The sequence below is a fragment of the Suricata suricatta genome, chromosome 5 (genome assembly GCF_006229205.1).
Source record: "Suricata suricatta isolate VVHF042 chromosome 5, meerkat_22Aug2017_6uvM2_HiC, whole genome shotgun sequence".
Classification (NCBI taxonomy): domain Eukaryota; kingdom Metazoa; phylum Chordata; class Mammalia; order Carnivora; family Herpestidae; genus Suricata; species Suricata suricatta.
In genome coordinates this window covers 67,233,309-67,251,149 of record NC_043704.1, presented here as the reverse complement: position 1 = coordinate 67,251,149, position 17,841 = coordinate 67,233,309, and the positions used below count along the sequence as shown (strand labels likewise).

At 43.3% G+C, this 17,841-nt stretch overlaps 1 protein-coding gene across 1 annotated transcript in view; it reads left to right on the top strand.

The window, feature by feature from the left end:
- The window catches only part of ILDR1 (immunoglobulin like domain containing receptor 1), a 30,163-nt gene extending 15,063 nt beyond the window's left edge, over positions 1-15,100 (top strand). The window contains exons 4-8 of the mRNA XM_029940715.1: positions 2,111-2,230; positions 2,503-2,649; positions 8,944-9,075; positions 9,294-10,114; positions 14,272-15,100. Coding sequence (XP_029796575.1) covers positions 2,111-2,230; positions 2,503-2,649; positions 8,944-9,075; positions 9,294-10,114; positions 14,272-14,313 — 1,262 coding nt within the window. The 3' untranslated portion in view covers positions 14,314-15,100. The remainder of the gene's footprint in view (positions 1-2,110; positions 2,231-2,502; positions 2,650-8,943; positions 9,076-9,293; positions 10,115-14,271) is intronic.
- The last annotated feature ends 2,741 nt before the right edge of the window (positions 15,101-17,841 follow it).

The window sequence follows — 17,841 nt, the reverse complement described above, 5'->3', positions numbered from 1 at the left end:
TCTGGATCTCTGTCTCTCTCTGCCCCTCCCCTGCTCATGCTCTGTTTCTCTCTCTCAAAAATAAATAAACATAAAAAATTTAAATATTAACATATCTGAATGTACTCATTACTGTGACATCTCTGAAAAAAATGCTCATGTCTCTAATAAAAACTGGGGAAGACCTATGATACACATTAATCTGGAGGGGGAACCTCCTCAAAAGCACGTTCCCCATTCATCCAAGTCTATGTGAAGCTCATTTCTGGGAAAGGTAGTGTGTTTGGAAAATCTTGGGCAGGAAAAAATTGTAGAGATTGACGTAGAAAGAAATGGAAACAAAAGTTGAAGTTAGCTCCAGTGGTGCATGACCTTGCATTTTTGTTTCATTTCCTCAATAAATATATTTTGACAAACAGATAATGGAGAATTATAGATATGACTGCCAACTAGGCAGGAGCAAATCTAAAATGCAAAAGGTTTGAAAGTGGATGGACCTTGAGGGTGTCATGCTAAGCGAAATAAGTCAGGCAGAGAAGGACAGGTACCATATGTTTGCACTCATAGGTCTAACAGGAAAACAGGAGAAACCTAATGGAGGACCTGAGGGAGGGGAAGAGGGAAAGAGAGTTGGGGAGAGAGAGGGACGCAAAACTTGAGAGACTACTGAATGCTGAAAATGAACTGAGAGTTGAAGGGGAAGGGGGAGGGGGGAAAAGAGGTAGTGGTGATGGAGGAGGGCACTTGTGGGGAAGAGCACTGGGTATTGTATGGAAACCAATTTGACAATAAACTATTTAAAAAAAAAAAGGAATTTGAAGATGTCCCCTGGCACTTACTCTGAGTGAAATAGCAGGGATGTGGAAGCTGCCCGGACTCTCTGACTAGACTTTAAGCCCTGTTAGAACAGAGGAGTCTTGTTCCTCTGCAGATCTTCCCAGTGACTGACTCAGTTCTGGACCCATAAACGATCTTTAGTGAAGATTTGTTGCATTTACTAAACTTGAACATACCATTCATCTTATCTTAAATAGCACAACACTTGGTGCTCCTGAGAACTGAAAATCCTTTCTTGAGCATTGGATAACATTTACCCTTAAAATATTGGCATTTCATTTTTACTTATTCAACTTCATCTCATAATCCATCCCTTCAAGATCCAGAGGGATCCATTCACAGCCAGTGAGGGATGCAGGCTGTGGACTTTTCCACCCACTTTGGAAAGGACATTAGGACTTAGTGGTTAAAAGCACCAGCTTTCAGCAGAGAGACATGGATTTGAACCTACTTCTGCTAAACATTATTTCTGTATTCTTAGGCCAGTTTCTTAGCCTCCTGGCGTCTTGATTTTTTTCATCTGAAATGTGGCTAATAATCATACTTAACTATCTCAGGATTGTGTCAAGTTTGTGAATATGCAAAAGCCCCAAATATTAGTGACTTCATAAAAAAGTTTTTTTTCTTCTCATGTATAAAGTTGGAGGTAGATAGTCCAAAACTAGTGTGGTGGTTCTGTTCCATTACATCCTCAGGGATGGTCCCAAGTTCCACCCCACCAAGAAAGTCTTTTTCTCCCCCATGGTCTAAGATGGCAGTCATCACATTTGCTTTACAGATAACAGTGTAAAAGAAAAGATAAAGAAAAGGACCAAGGTGTTCCTAAAATGTTTTAAGGAAGTTCCTGGGAGCCATCATGTGATGGCTTACATTCTATCCACCAGAACTGAGTTGCATGTTCATGTCCACCTGTAAGAGATGATAGGGAATAGTGACTTTATTCTAAATGGCCACATACATGACCAAAAATTATAAGACTGTGAGAAAAATAGAGATGAGACCCTGGGAGACAGTGTAATGTTACCTCACACACTGAGAGAGTGGTGGTGGGAATTAAATGAGGTGATGTCCAGAATCCTTTCAAGGCACCTGGTAGGATTCAATTATTGGTGAGTTCTACCATTATTAGACTGTTTGGAGAAATAGGATGGTCTCAGAAAAAGAATTGAGGCCTTCCTCTGAACTATGAGGGGCCCTTTAAGGATGTGGAGGACAGTGCTGAGTCCTAAGCCATAGGTCATATACCAGGGCCCTCTCCTTTAACCCCTGGTACTTTTGCCCTCCTTCCTTGCAGGAGCAGATCTTGTGATTAATGAAGTGATGTGGTGGGACCATGGAGTGTATTACTGCACCATTGAGGCTCCAGGGGACACATCAGGAGACCCGGATAAGGAGGTGAAGCTCATTGTCCTGCGTAAGTGCTGCTGGAGCTTTCTATTTAGCCACCTCATCACTGTGATGCTTTTATATACAGCATAGAAACACGCAAGCCTGGGTTATTGTTGGATTGCCAACTTCTGAAGTTCCTTACTAAAACTAAACTTTATTTATTTGTTTATTTTTGCCAGTATATTGATTAACTTAACCTATAGGTCAAGATCTCTATTAATTAGACCTCTAGAATGTTAGACCAGGAAGCATTCACCTGCACATTTGGTTTGCTCTCTCCTGGTGTCTCCCCTGCAGACTGGCTGACAGTGATCTTCATCATTCTGGGAGCCCTCCTCCTGCTCCTGCTGATCGGAGTGTGCTGGTGCCAGTGCTGTCCTCAGTATTGCTGCTGCTACGTCCGCTGCCCCTGCTGTCCCGCCCGCTGCTGCTGCCCCGAGGAAGGTGAGGAAAAACAGGCAGGCAGTGGGATGGGGTGATGCTGGAGCCTGGTGTCCCAAACAGACGAGCCTCACACACCCAGATCAAAACCTTGGGTCCTTCCAGGTTCTCACCCATGCCCTTCTCCCCTCACAGGCTCAGAGGTCTTTGACCTCAGCGCAGAATATAATGCTCAAGGAAGCTTTAGACCCAAGTGGGAAGATTTCTGTCTGTCTACATCTGAGCCTGCCTGAGGCCTCCTTCCAATGCTTCTGCCTGTTGATGGCATTTCGTCAGTGGCCCTGAGTTTCTTGTGCTTCAGTATTTGTTCCTGGAACTCACCTTGCTTGGACAGGGAGTGGCTAGAGCAAGTGGGTTGAATGTAGTGGTAAGAGAGAAGCCCATGTCTCAGAGAGGAGTTGAAAAGAACAGATAGAGGAGAAAGGAGTTAGAGCAGTGATTCTTAAGCTTAAGAATCACCTAGAGGGCTTGTTAAAACTTAGTTGCTGGCTCTATGTCCAGAGTTTCTGGTTTAAGTGGTTTGGGGTAGGCCTGACAATTTGTATTCCTCAAAAGTTGCCAAGTGATGTGATGCTGCTGAGCGGTGGGCAAAGCTTTGAGAATCTCTTTTTAGATAAAGGAAAAAGGTTTAGATGAGGGATCAGAAGACCTTGCTCTTAATGTAATCTTTCTGTGGGCTAAAATTTGACTTCAAATGTTTATTTATTTTTGGGAGACAGAGAGAGAGAGCAAGAGTGAGAGCAAGGGAGCGTGAGAGCAAGCAGGGAAGGGGCAGAGAAAGAAGGAGATAGACTCCGAAGCAGGCCTCAGGCTCTGAGCTATCTGCACAGAGTCCTATGTGGGGACTGAGCCACTCAAGTGTCCCTAAAATTTGACCTTTTAAACCAAAATTATGATATACTCTAAAAAATTTGGTTGTAGAATGCCAAATTTTTTATAGAAAATTATTCTATAAATGATTTTAATAAAAACAGTGGAATCAGCTGCTTTAAATGGAAGGAGTTTTGTGTTCTTAAGATAACGGTTTTTCCCCTGGTGACAGAAGTAAAGCATGACACTGTAGAAAATTTGAGAAATTCAGGGAAATGTAAAGACTAACCTAAGCACTCAGAGATAATCACTTTTATCAGCTTGGTTCATTTGAAAGGAAATTTTTTAAAAGGAAAAATAAGGAATTATCTCCTAAGGTAGAAAAAAACTTAATCTATGTTGTTAAGAAGGTTAATGGCCTGAGTCTGGTTTCAGGCCTGTGTTCCAAAGTTGTTGTCTTACAGGAAAAGAGAACTAACTTTTATTGGATGTCTGTTATGTGTAGGCCCCTTGGATCTGTTTCCCTCTGTGAATCTTCACAACCTTAGAAGGCTGTGTTATCACTACTTAACAGATGAGGAGACTAAAGGTCAGAGAAGTCACACAGCTAGTAAGTAACAGTGGCAGTATGGTGTTGAATCCATGTTCATCTGACTTACAAGTGCCTGAATGTCACACGGCATAGGCTACCACAACCTCTATGTGTAGATCACAGTGAACTTGACAGAGAAACCAGTGACCTCCTGAGAGAGAGGGAGAATAGCGGAGAACTCAATATTGGGCTGTAGAGCTCCCTACCTTTCTTTCAAGAGCCTCTGGGGGAGATACCAAGGAGAAGTCACTATCACTGAAGTAGTAATATATATCAAGAGAGGAGAAAAACCACTCCCAAGATGCCTTCTTAGAATCCTAAGTCAGTGGGGCACTAAAAACAGGCAGAACTTGGGACAAAGCCAACACAAATGATAAATGTATCCACTGTCAGTAAGCTGATAAACAGGTTCTGGGGAGAATGGTTTCTCTTAAGTGGTTAGAGTTCATTTAGAAGAACTGGTAAAATAAAGAAATGCAGGCCACAAATAAAGATCCCTGGACTTGAGCAAATGAGGTCACTTTCAGAGTGAGTCACTAATGCAGACTGTCCTGAGAATTTTGATGACAAGACGAGCTTACATGGAGAGGACAGAAGTTGTTAAGGAGGGCTCTTGCATGGGGAAGGGGATGTGTGTGACTGTTGTTTAGAATATGAAAACCCCAAGTACATTTTTAGGCAAAGAACCAAGGCCAGTAGGAAATGAGTAAAATGAAGCCTTATTTTTTTTTCACGTTTATTTTTTTTGAGAGAGAGAGACAGAGCATAAGTGGGGGAGGGGCAGAGAGAGAGGGAGACACAGAATGCAAAGCAAGCTCCACCCAGGCCCTGAGCTATCAGCACAGAGCCTGACATGGAGCTCAAACCCACTAACCATGAGATCATAATCTGAGCTGAGGTTGGATGCTTAGTCAACTGAACCACCCAGGTGCCCCTAAAGTGAAGCCTTATGAGGCACTGAGCAGGTGGAACAGTTGGGATTGACATCAGGTGTACAGCAAAAGGACTACCTGTAGAAAGGAGGAGGGCAGCCTAACCTCTGGAGAGAGTCATTAAAATGTGGGGGACGATCCAAAGTATAAGGGGGGAAGCTGAGGGATCTAATACCAGCCTGTCTTGATTTCAGCAAATCAAAAATTCTAGAGGCAGAACAGAGCTTGAGAATGGCATCCGTGCTTCTTGGCCATCTCTGACCACAGCCCACCTCACTAACTTGCTCCCACTTCACAGTGAGTTTATAGAGGACCAGCAAGGAGGAAATGAAATGACACCAAATATTAGTAACCCTTGATATTTCACTTAGTACTGGTAAATGACCCACAGTAGAACTTAGAAGATGAAAGTTATTGAAACTGATCCCTACATCGGTTATTGGCCATCCTTCCCATAGGGCCTCTAGGCATCCCCTGTAGTTGGGCCACAGGCCACACTGGGAATCTCTCATCTACCCACTCACCTCCCCATTCTGCTTAGAGCTGAGAGAAGTAAGGCCTAGAGAGACTTTTGCACAACTTCACATAGCTCATTAGTGGCAAATCCTGGACTAGACAGTTCTCTTGATTCCATACCCAGGGCTGGTTCCTCTTCCTTAACCAAGATGATGTCATCAGCTGAAAGTTCATGGGGAGGGGAGGACATGAGAAGTGGGGAATGTTTAAAGTGCTGCTGTAGAGGAGGGGAGTGGGGTTGACAGATCAGTCCAGGGAAGCTAGTTTAGGAGGGCCACTTGAAGTCTCTTGTCTGACTGTGCAGTCAGCCCTGGCAGCATGGGGCCAGAAGCTAAAGCTGAAATGCTAAGAGTTCAAGTGCGTGGGATTCCAGGGAGCTCCTCAGGATGTCGCTGAAATGATTAGCCTGCCAAGTTAGGGGGACTGGTAGTATGGGAAAAAGTGAAAGGACTGTGTGACCATGGTTCAAAAGAGAGTAAAGAAGGAGTTCTGTAAGAGTAGGGAGTGGCTGGTAAGCAGTTACAGGCAAGTGCAGTTGGAAAGCTTCAGAATACCGCAGATGATGCTGGCTACAGGGAAGGGGAGGCGCAGGTCTCTGGCAAAGGGGGAAGGTGCGGTGTCATTTCTGTCACGGAAGGGACATCTTACAGAATATGCCCTGGGTTTTCCTCAGAAATGAAGATAAATATGTCTTTGGTAGTTTAGGCTTCAAATGCATACTTTTGTTTCCTATGGGATCTAAGGCGAAACAAAGGTGACTTATTCTAACAATGAGAGTCACTATCTCTTGACTGTCTTTCATCTATTAGGCATTTCATATGTATTGTTTCATTTAACCTCAACTTTATGAAATTGGTATTTCCATCCTTAGCTTACAGATGAGGATCCTGGACCCACACACTCTGGAACGTCACTCAAAATCAGACAGCTGGTACATGCTAGGATTCAAGTTGAAGTCCATCTGACCCTCAGAATTTGTATTTAAGGAAACTAAACCTTGAGGACCATAGTTCTCAAGAGGCCCTTGAGAATCCTCAATAGTCAACTCCATTTGGGCTTTCTGCACTAGAGTTAGGGAGCTTGTTGAAAACACAGCTGTTGCTTGCTTTGCATGAGACTGAAGAATATCTGGTGTAGGATTTAGTAATCTGTATTTTTCACTAGAGCATTGAAGTGATCAAGGCAGACTTTACTCCACTGAGGTTCAGAAGTAACTTGTTAGGAGTTTTTTGAGGCTTAGCTACTTTCTCCATGTCTCTTATTTTATTGCCCATCTGATTCCCTGTTAGGTGAACAGCAGAAAACCTTGACATCCCCATGAGATAAGAGGGCAAGGGAGAAGCTCAGAGCCTATGTTTTCTCCTCCTATCTCAATAGTTCCATTGCATCAGGGAAAGGAGGGGCTCTGGGGGAAAGGATGTGGCAGCTAAGAAGGGAGCAGGTGGGTTAATCTCTGAAGTATGAAAAATTTAACAGGAAAGCTCATGGAGGATCTGGAAGAGTCTCTAGAGTTATCTCTGCAGAAGGTCCCCATTAGCTAAACAAGTTATTTGAGGAGCAAGGAGTAAGCCCAACTTTCCCTTTCTCTACTATTGAATTAAGGGATTAGGAGAAGGAAGTGGCCAGGATCTGGTTAGAGGGATGGGGGGTGAATAGGGTTGTTCCCAATTGAATCAGATGCCCCCAGGCCTTATTAGAGACTGAGACAAGTCTGGGGTGGGTTTTGAAAGGTATGGAGCTGAGTTAGAGAGTAATAAAGGGAGGAGATACCACTGTGGAAGGTGTTTTGTTTTATTTTGCTTTGTTTTGTTTTTCATCACAGAAATAAAGGAGTCTGGGGACTCAGTGATTTGCCAGAAAGGGCACAGGCCTGGGCATCAGAGTGGCACCTCTATCCATCACCAGCTATGAGACCTTGAACTGGGAAGTCACCCTCCCTGCACCCAGCTTCTTCATCTAATTCCCACATTAACAGATTGCTCTGAGGATTAGTTAGCCGGTATAAAGGGACAGACACATACGTATTAAGCAGGGCATTATGTGTGCTGACGGTAGCACATATAGGAAGCTAGGGAGGCATCTGTTAGCAAGAGGGAGAGGAAAGTGCTGAACCATGTGGAGGGTCTAGAGCGCTGTCCTGTGCCACGGCGTGAAGGTGTGGCAGCTGGGTGAGCTGCTCTAAGTTTGCATCTGATTTCCTCCAGGCTGGGCTGTGATGTACCACCAGGGCTGGAGCTTGGGACGTTTCTGGGGGCTCTGCTGCAACCACTTCCTGTTGTGCTGGAAGTTTGTTTCACACTGGAGCCATTGGGTCCAGATGGCCACTCAGCTGTTGGTCTCAGAAAATCCCTGACCCTTTGCATCAGAGTCCAGAGTGCCTATCTGCCCCTCTTAACTGTGCCAGGAGGAAGCCTGAGGCAGAGCCCTGCTGTTTTAGAGGTAGCCACAGGGGCTTGAGGAACCCAGGAGGAGGTGCGAGTGCCAGCAGCGGGGCCTGAGGCAGGCACTTCCTGCCTGAACTCACAAGTCCATTTCCTACATGCATGGATGGACTGAGACCTTGGGACACAATCACCTCAAAATAGAAATTCATGAACAAACTAAGTGGTTTTGTTTTTAATTTATACTCATGAAGGGCAGAGAGGAGGGGATTGTGGGCTTCAGAGCAAGTGACATTTCTATGGATCCCTTGGGTTACTTTTTTTTATATGATTTTCTTAGCCCTGAAAGGAAAGGGCATTTTCCTTCTTCCTTCTCTGCCTTCACTGCACCCCTTAGAGATTCCCCCAACTCAGGAAAAGGAGTAGAAGGATCCACTGGGATCTACTTCAGCTTTTTGTATCTCTTTCCTCCCACTAGTTTTTCCCCTCTGCCTCCAGGGCTGCAGGGCTGGTATACCAGCTAGAACATTCTTCAATGTCCCTCCCTTTACCAGTAATTCTGCCCATTGACCTCAGCATCTACATATTTTTTTTTTTAGCTTTTTCCACTCTGAATAGGCAGCCCTGAGCTTCCCTGGCAGCCCCTGACTCATAGCTGCCTTGAAGTCCTTTGCGTCTGCACCTTCTAGATTGGAACTGTACCTGTGGCTGAAGGCCTTGTTGGCCTGGAACCCAAGATTTGATTGCCTACTAATATTCACGTATTTACTTACATGTTAGGTGAAACTGGGAATGGAGGACAATACAATATTTTCAAGAGTAGGAAGTCAAGGTTATAGGTATGCTTTCCTTGGGTACAGGGGTTACAGCCTGTACCTCAGGATTCCCTGCTCCTTGCAAGATGACCAATTGGTTACTATTCCTTTAACTCTCACTCCTAGACAGGCAGACAGACAGACAGATCAGAAACTAGCCTCTTAGCAAAGCCTCCTAGCAAGAAAAATGAAGTGGGAGGTGTGGGGCTTGTCCTGGCTGAGGGTCTGCATTTCTCCTTTTTCCCCTCTAGCCCTGGCTCGCCACCGGTACATGAAGCAGGCTCAGGCCCTAGGCCCTCAGATGATGGAAAAACCCCTATACTGGGGGGCGGACAGGAGCTCCCAGGTTTCATCTTATCCAATGAACCCGCTGCTGCAGCGAGGTAAACCTTGCCAGAGATTTGGGGTGGGAGAGGGCAGAGGGCAAGGGTAGGAATATGGGCTGCATTGGTGCCCTCTTGACAATATAGTGGATTATCTATGATCAAGGATGGGGATGGGATGGATGCAAGCTGCAGAATGTGGCATTTTGGTGCTCTGGTTCTGAGAAGCATGTTTTGGGCCAACAGTTCTGTATGTTCTTATCCTTGTTTCCATTCAGATGTGTCCCTGCGATCCAGCTTCCCACAGATGCCAGTGAGCCAGACCACTGCTCACCCTCCCATCACCAATGGTGTCCTAGAGTATTTGGAGAAAGAGCTGCGGAACCTCAACCCAGCCCAGCCTCTGCCTCCTGACCTCAAAGCCGTATCTGGCCAAGCCTGCAGCATGCTGTCCTCCCTGGACTCTGAGGTTGTGGAACGCAGAATCATCCACCTACCTCCACTGATCAGAGACCTGCCATCCTCACAGAGGACCAGCAACTCCTCCCGCCAGCCGTGGCTCACCCCAATTCCTCCTGGACCCTGGGATCTGAGGGAGGGGAGAAGGCAGCCCCACTACTCTGATTTCCCCCAGGAGTTCCAGTACCGGGAGCCTAAGCGCCGGGCATTGGAGGGACGGGAGCTGAATCACCTTCGGAGGGGAAGGCGCCACTGCTCCGGGCTGCGCGGGTCACCCACGCCCTGGTCAGACAGGGACAGCCTCAGTGACGGCCCCTCATCCAGTGAGGCCCGCTGGTGGCCCAACCACCCACCTGCCCGGAGCCACCACTCAGGCCGACCCCACAGGCCCGGCACCCGGGAGAATGCCCAGAGGCCCCGGAGGCGCAGGCCCCGCAGCTACTCCCCTCCCTTGCCTTCTGGTCTCAGTTCCTGGAGCTCTGAGGAGGATGAGAAGGAGAGGCAGGCGCGGAGCTGGGAAAGCCACCGCCGCAGCTCACACCCCTCAAACTGGCCTGAGGAGAAGCCGCCCAGCTACCGCTCACTGGATGTCATGCCAGGCAAGAATGGCAGGAAAAAAGGGAGTGTGGAGAGGCGCCCGGTGAGCCTGGGGCATCCCTCTGAGGGTTGGGCATGGGCAGAGTAGGGCTTGGCCACAGCTGACACAGGCCACCCCACGTGCCACCGGTGACGGTACCTCTTCCTTGTTTTGCACAGCGGTACCTCTTCCTTGTTTTGCACAGCTTGCCCCATGGGCTTGGTGAGATGTCTTGTTAGAGCTCGAAGGGTCCTGGTGAGTGCAGAGGCTTAGAACAGGGTCTTCTCATCCTCAGACCGGCCCTCCTCACAGGCTGGTGAGGCAGGGCTTCCCCATTTCACAGATGAAGAAATGAGGCTCAGAATAGTTAAGTGCCTTGTGAGTAGAGGAGCTAAGGCTTAAACACAGGCTTTATGGCTAAGGCTTTACTTCCTGTCATACCTGCCTGTCTTTACTTAGCAACCATATTTCCATACCCCAAATTAGAACATGCAGCCTGACAGAGGACATTTGTGCCACTTCTGAGTGCTGCAAGTCAGGGTGTAAGGCCTTGTATTCAAGAATGAGGTCCTCTGAACCCCCCTGGAAAGAATCCAAGAATCCTTAAACTGATGAAAACAAAACAAAACAATAAATACCTCATATCCCAAATATGGGTAAAACTTTATAGAGTTCTGTGAACAGGCAAGGTACTAGTCAGAGCTTACCAGCCTAAAAGGGGCACAAAGAAGGATTATAGGCCTTAATTTGTTTTTTTTATTAAAAATTTTTTTTTAATTTATTTTTGAGAGAGACAGAGCAAGAGCGAGCATGAGTGGGGGAGGGGCAGAGAGCAAGGGAGGCACAGAATCCAAAGCAGGCTCCAGGCTCTGAGTTGTTAGGACAGAGCCTGACGTGGGACTCAAACTAACAGACCACAAGACCATGACCTAGCTGAAGTTGGATGCTTAACCAACTGAGCCACCCAGGTGCTCTGGCCTTAATTTGTTTTTTAAGATGTGACTTAAATAATCATTTTGTAATTGATATATCCAAATGGTGTTATTTCCTTAATGTTGTCACTTTGCAAAGTTATGCTGCCATTGCTCAAAAATATTCATGAACTGCCTTCAGAGCCAATTTACATTAAAATCTATTTCTCTATTGGACCAAAATCCTTTTCTGTTTGCTTCTGTTGAGATAGAGATACGAAGTAGGGTCTGAGGAAGTTCCCAAAGGAAAGGATATTATAGGAAGAAGAATTTTAGTCTCTAATATACCTTCAAGAATATATCTTTCATTTGGAAATGCAAATTCTGCTGTGATTTGTTTAAAAAACAATCACATGTATGTAGTGTGCAAAGAAACAAACACCTTGTGGAGGCTACAGTGCTAATTTTTCAGGAAAAAAGCCTTGGTGAGAGAGTAATTCATGCGGAAGGTAGCAAAGGCCTGCAGGCAGTTCTGAAATAATGGCAATTATATTCTCACAGATGTCCCATGAGAGGCAAAAACCAGTAACAATGAAACCTAGTAATATCCTTACTAAGTAGTACTTAGCTGTGGGCATTTATGCACTATCTCATTTAATCCTTACAACACACTGTGAGGTTTTTACTATCATCTTCATTTTACAGTGGATACAATTCTTTCTTCCATGTTACCAGTAAGAAAATTATATCCTGAAAGAAAACTCGGAACCAGTTAGAGCTAGGACAATGGCTATTACTTTAATCATAAGTGACTAAACTGTCTCTTATTTTAGCAGAAAAAAAATGTAATGTAAAAGCCAGTGTTTGGCCCCAAATCCAAGCCCTGTTTTCTTCTCATTTTTTTCATTTTCTTCTCTTTAAATTAAATTAAGTGAGAGAAGGGTAAAAGAAACATTAATTAAGTTCCAGACACTGGAGTAAGCCCTTTCTAAACCTTATTTTATTTAATCTTTGCAACAACAGGTGAGGCTCAGTGAGATTGAGTATGCCCTAACTCACACAGCCAATAGGGAATGAAACCAGAATTTGAACACAGACAGGTCACTGACTCTCAAGCCTGTACCCTTTCAGTGACTTGTAATGCCTCATGCCGAAGAAAAATCATTTGGGGCAGTGATATTTTCATTCTGTATTTCTTTCTGGTGGCTTTATTTCTTCCCCATTTTTCGAAAGCATCACAGCTTCCTTTATCATTAAGATGTACACACCACTAATTCTACCACAGGCAAATCAAATTTTCTATTATAAAGTTGCTCATGAGACACAAATATTTCACTCAAGATCATTTTGAAAGCCTTCATTGTTTTGGATCTCTGAGCTTATCTCCCAAAGAGTTATCACTTTACTTTATCACATTGAACTGTCTACTCATATTCTGAGTGACTTAGGTCCAGGGCCCAAGCTGGCTTTAGAAAATTGGTTGGTTTGAAAGAGCACAGTGTTTTGTTTATAGTTGGAATTTTGAGTGCCTTAAGTGAAGCAAAAGTCTACAGGGCCAGAGTCTCACTCTTCGCTTTTTCTGTGGGGCTGGATGGTCCCCACATATTTTCCTAGCCTCTGAAGTCTTCAGAGCTTGCCCCTAACTTCAGAACTTATAAGACAAGTAGGCCACTAGATGGCAATCTTTGATGATGTATAACTGGACGTTTCTGTTGGTTCCTTGAGTTGATCAGTGCTTCACCATTTTCTTAAATCAAGCTTTTAGCAGTTACAGTTTTTCCATAACTTTTTACAAAATACTTATTAAAATACTTCACTAAATATTCAGAGCAATATGCATCAATCAAAGAATCTTTTAGCTCACATGGAAACTTCTCTCTGAAGAATAATGTTTAACAGATATATACCAAGGAACAAGGGCTTCCATCCAAAATAGGTAAGAACTAATTTTTGCACAGTGCCAGTGAGAAAATGGACACTATGTTGAGGAGACTCTCATTTGACTACAAAACCAGTTGAGATATGACCTCAGGTCTGGTTTTTTTTTCACTTCATCAAATCTCAGAAATCTAAGAAACTATAATATCGTTTTAAACTGTGGTTTCACACTGCCCCCGTGTTCCTGATCTCCTTTAAATTGACTTTCCAGTCTTGCCATATCAGAAAGGGCTTCCCAAGGCATTTCTGGTTTGTTGCAAGCTTGTCCTATACACACCTGTTCTAATATAAGAGAAAATTACTGCCTTCCTTCCTCTCCAAGTTGAACTAAAATTTTAAGTAGAAAAGCCAAGATTTTTTTTTCATTTTTCTTGACTCAATTTAATAAAAGCTTTTCTTAATCAATATACTTAATCTTCTACTTTTAATACAATGCCTATTCCTTTATCATGTAGAGGTTTTTCTTCAGCAAGCCCTGCACAAGGAACTTTCCTTTTGTCCCTTTTCATTGCTTTCCTTTGTATCAGAGGACATTTATCTCATAGAATTTTGATTAGTAGCCACACACCCCCAAAAATCACGGTCCTAATAAAATAGAAACAATCTTTCTATAGTGACATGAATATATATACATATACAATGCATTTTGAACGGTATGTTTGGGGACAGATACCTTATTTTGCCACTTTAAGTAAGATAAGAAAGGTCACATTCATGGACTACAGCTGTAGATATTCAAAACTTAAATAGAAATGATCCCTTACAATATATAGTTAGAGAAATATGAGAAGTGTAGACATAGTCTTTGCCCTGATAGAACAAGTTGAAAAGCCAAAAGATCAAGTGGACTTCTGAAGAAAAGCCACTGAGTTTGGTCAGGAAGAGATAATTAATGATCACTGAAAAACAACTTGAGAGAAATGCCAAGGTATGAAGTTAAACTTTTTAGAAGAGCTGAGACAGAATGGTTCAGGAGAATATGAGTAGGAAAAAAACTGGGCCATGTCTTCATGAACAAATGGTAGGGAGATGGGCTGATGAATGGACAGGGGATTTTTTTTTTTTTTTTGCAGTCAAGGGATACTTAAAGACGTTAAAATCAGCAGGTTACAAAATGAATTAGACTAAGTTTTCAAAAAATAAAGATGTTTGAGGGAGGCTCCAGGGAGGTATGAAAGAAGAGAAACCTAAGCCTGGGGAAGACGCTGGCTTTATGCAGAGTCAAGAAATATTTTTTAGATACATACATGCTGTCCCAGCATCCACCACACACCAAGGATTTGCACAGAATCAAATGCACCTTGTGTATTATATGCATAGACAATAGATCTCAGCTGACTGTATTTTTTGTGTGTGTGTTCTATTCTCCAGGAAAGAGACAGCTCCCATAGTGGAAGGAGTGTGGTCATTTAGTCACCGGGCCCAGCACTACTTCTTTGGCTACTTCTCAGCTCTGTATGTCATCAACATCACCTAGATGCCTAACTGACTTGGGAGGGACTCTACAACTTCATATCTATCAATTTTGGCTTAGATTCTGAGAATGAAATAGAAGATATGAAAATCAAAAGTTTGAGGAATTAATGATGATAGTGTTAGCTTTGGCTCACACTCTGAGCCTTTAGAGTATCTGACATGTAATGGACCCTAACTGGGATGTGATCCCTCAGGAACTTAGTAGCTGGAGTCTTCAACTAGGTTACCCAGATTGGAACGATGGCCATTTTCAAAGTGAGAAACTCAGGAATCTTTAAGAAGAAATCAAACATGTTTCAGGTACAGGAAATTTATTGAATAGTATACGGAAAATTTCCATGGGAACTTGTCTCTGTCTCTATAGCATACCTCCCTATTAGGAGTACACTTTGCGTAGCCATGCCCAGTCCTGAGTGCTGTTGAGGGTCAAGTCAGAGATGGCATGGGAAATATTCCAGCAATGTGCTTTCTCGTGGGTTATTTATCCAAGTGTCAAAAATCACAAGAAGCAATTTTGCACCAAACTTATTCCTGTTCCATGTTTTCTTTATGGTCTTTTTTTTTTTTTGCCTATATCTAATTTATATATTCTTATATATTATGTATACATTAAAATCACTTTGAATGCTTCTTGGGAACAACATAGTTACATAAATAAATTAGAAAGAAAATGTATTGACCTAAGGATTCTGCCCCAAATAAATATCTACTTTGATGCACTTAACTGAATGGAGTTTTCTTTCTTACTAAAGCTCAGAGAAGAGCCAGGCCAACTTGGATAGTTTTGGAGTCACCTTTCTTTTGGCACCACTCAGCCTTGCAGAGTTAAGATTTCCCAAGCAGAGCATCCAGGTAGGTTTTGCCACTCCCAGAACCCCAGGAGGAGTGGGCTATGGCCTCCCTGTAATAAGCTAAGCCACTCCCTCCAGCCCCTTTTGTGGTTTCATGAACCCATTTGTGCTTGATGTAGACACCCTCCTTGATCAGCCAAGGAGATGGTCTGAAAGGAGGGGTGTGTTTGTGTTCCTCAACAGTATCTTTATGTGTATGGTCTTAAGCTGAATTTAGATCCTGTTGTGTTGACACATTAATTTTCTCCCCAGCCTCATTAATTATGTCTAGAGAAAACAGGTTAAATGCCTGCATTGGGCAAAGGTTTTTGGGGGGGATTTTTGATGTCTATAATGTAACTGGACTTAAAATAGCAAGGCAGAAAAAAATTTAATAGATAAGACATAAAATTCAGGGGCTCCTGGGTGGTTCAGTCTGTTGAGCATCTGACTTTAGCTTAGGTCTTTGTCTCTTGGTTAGCAGGTTCAAGTCCCATGTCAGGCTCCACGCTGTCAGATCTTCCAAACTGCCTTTCACTGCTTCTCTCCCACTTATGCTCTCTCAAAAATAAGTAAACATTAAAACAAAAAGACATAAAACTTCAGTAGGTGAGGGTCTTCTGGTCTGGACAAGATGGCATAGACCTTCTTTGTTTTGCTTCTCCCCACTAAGCATAACTTTATAAACCCTGGAAATGGCACAAGAAACAGGCAAAGGAGAACTTTAAAGGGTTCTGAGAAGAAGGCAAACTGGTTTGGGAACCCAGGACCTGAGGAGCAACACAGAGGTAGGACATCTTGAATCCCCGAATCAAAAATAGATAGCCACCCAGAACTGGCATTTTCCAACTTCCCATCTAGCAACAAAGGGTAATATCCCATTCTTCCCCCCTGGATTTCATGGGAGTCCATAGGACAGCCTCAGGCAATGGGGACTGACTAGGAGCCCTACCAAAAATAAGTGACCAGGGGAAGTATACTCCTTCCCTGCTAGGCCAGGGAAGAGTGATATTGTGGTGGGTGGGAAGAACCAGTTAAGAAAGACTCAGGTAAAGCAGGTGACCCAGCTGAGAAAGCCTCTTTGTTCCCAGACACCAGAGACTCTCCTCCTCTGCCCAGAGAAAGTAGGGCTGACTATGGAGCCAGAAAAAAGGACCTGTCACAGCTAGAAGCTGTGGGCCTAAAAGCCACTGTGTCTTCATGAAACTGAGACTCTCCTCCCTGACTCAGATAAACTAGGATGGATAGCAGGGGAACACCAAGAAAAGGATTTCTATGCCCCCCTCCCTCACCAAAAGATATCTGGCAACTCAGCTAGAAGAAATTCCTTGCATCCCTTCAGGCAGCATAAACCAGACCAGAGTGAGCCCCAGCAGCACCAAATACATCAAGTAGACCAACATGATATCATGAAGATTCTGAAAATTAAACTGTCATTAGAGTCATGGCCTATAAAAGTAGGCCAAAATTTGTCTGTTAAGCCTAACAAAATAACTTCCTGTAAAATAAAATATTAAAATAGGACTCAGAGTATTCTAACACAATAGACAAAATGACCAGGACACAAACCAAGAACCAAGAAAATCATGACTTGAATGAAAAAAATCACCTCATGCCACCTTGACATGAATCAGATATTGGAATTATCTGATAAGAATTTGAAGGCAGACATTATAAAAATACTATGACAATCAATTACAAATTCTCTTAAATGAAAAAATAGAAAATCTAAAAAATATAGAAGTTATACAAAAAAGAAGAGGAAATTATAAAACTGAAAAATACAACAGAAAATAAAAACTCACTGGATGGGCTCAACAGTAGAGTGGAAATGATAGAAGTTAGAATCAGTGAATAGAACAATGGAATTCACTCGGGGCACTTGGGTGGCTCAGTTGGTTAATGGTCGACTTCACCTCAGGTCGTGATCTCATATTTCATGAGTTTGAGCCTGTGTCAGGCTCTGTATGAACAGTTTGGGGCCTGGAGCCTCCTTTAGATTCTATGTCACCCTCTTTCTCTGCCCCTCCCCTGCTTGCTCTCTCTCTCTCTCTCTCTCTCTCCCTCCTTCTCCCTGTCCCTCTCCCCTTCTCTCTCAAAAATAAATAAACATTAAATTAAAAAAATAGAATTCAATTTGAATAATAGAAAATAAACTTGAAAAAATGAACAGAGCCTCAGGGACCTGTGAGATTATAACAAAATATCCAATAGTCGTATTCATTGTAGTCCCAGAAAGTAGAGTAGAAAGAGTAGGAGTGAATAAGTATTTGAAGAAATATGGCTGGGAACTGCCTGAATTTGATTAAAGACCTAGAGATTGAACGAACCTAGAAGCTGAATGAACCCAACCAGAATAAACCTGCAGGAACCGTGCCAAGATATATGATAATTAAGCCTTAAAAAAAAAAAAGACAAAAATTCCTGAAAGCAATCAGAGAGAAACAATTCATTCTCTGTAGGGGAGTACCAATTTAAATGGATTTCTCATGTGAAACCATGAAGAAGGAAATGGCAAAACATTTTTTAAGTACTGAAAGAAAAGAACTATTAACCATAATTCTCTATCTGGAAAAACTATTTTCCTGGAATGAAGGGAAAAAGAAAGTCATTTACAAATGAGTAAAAATTAAAA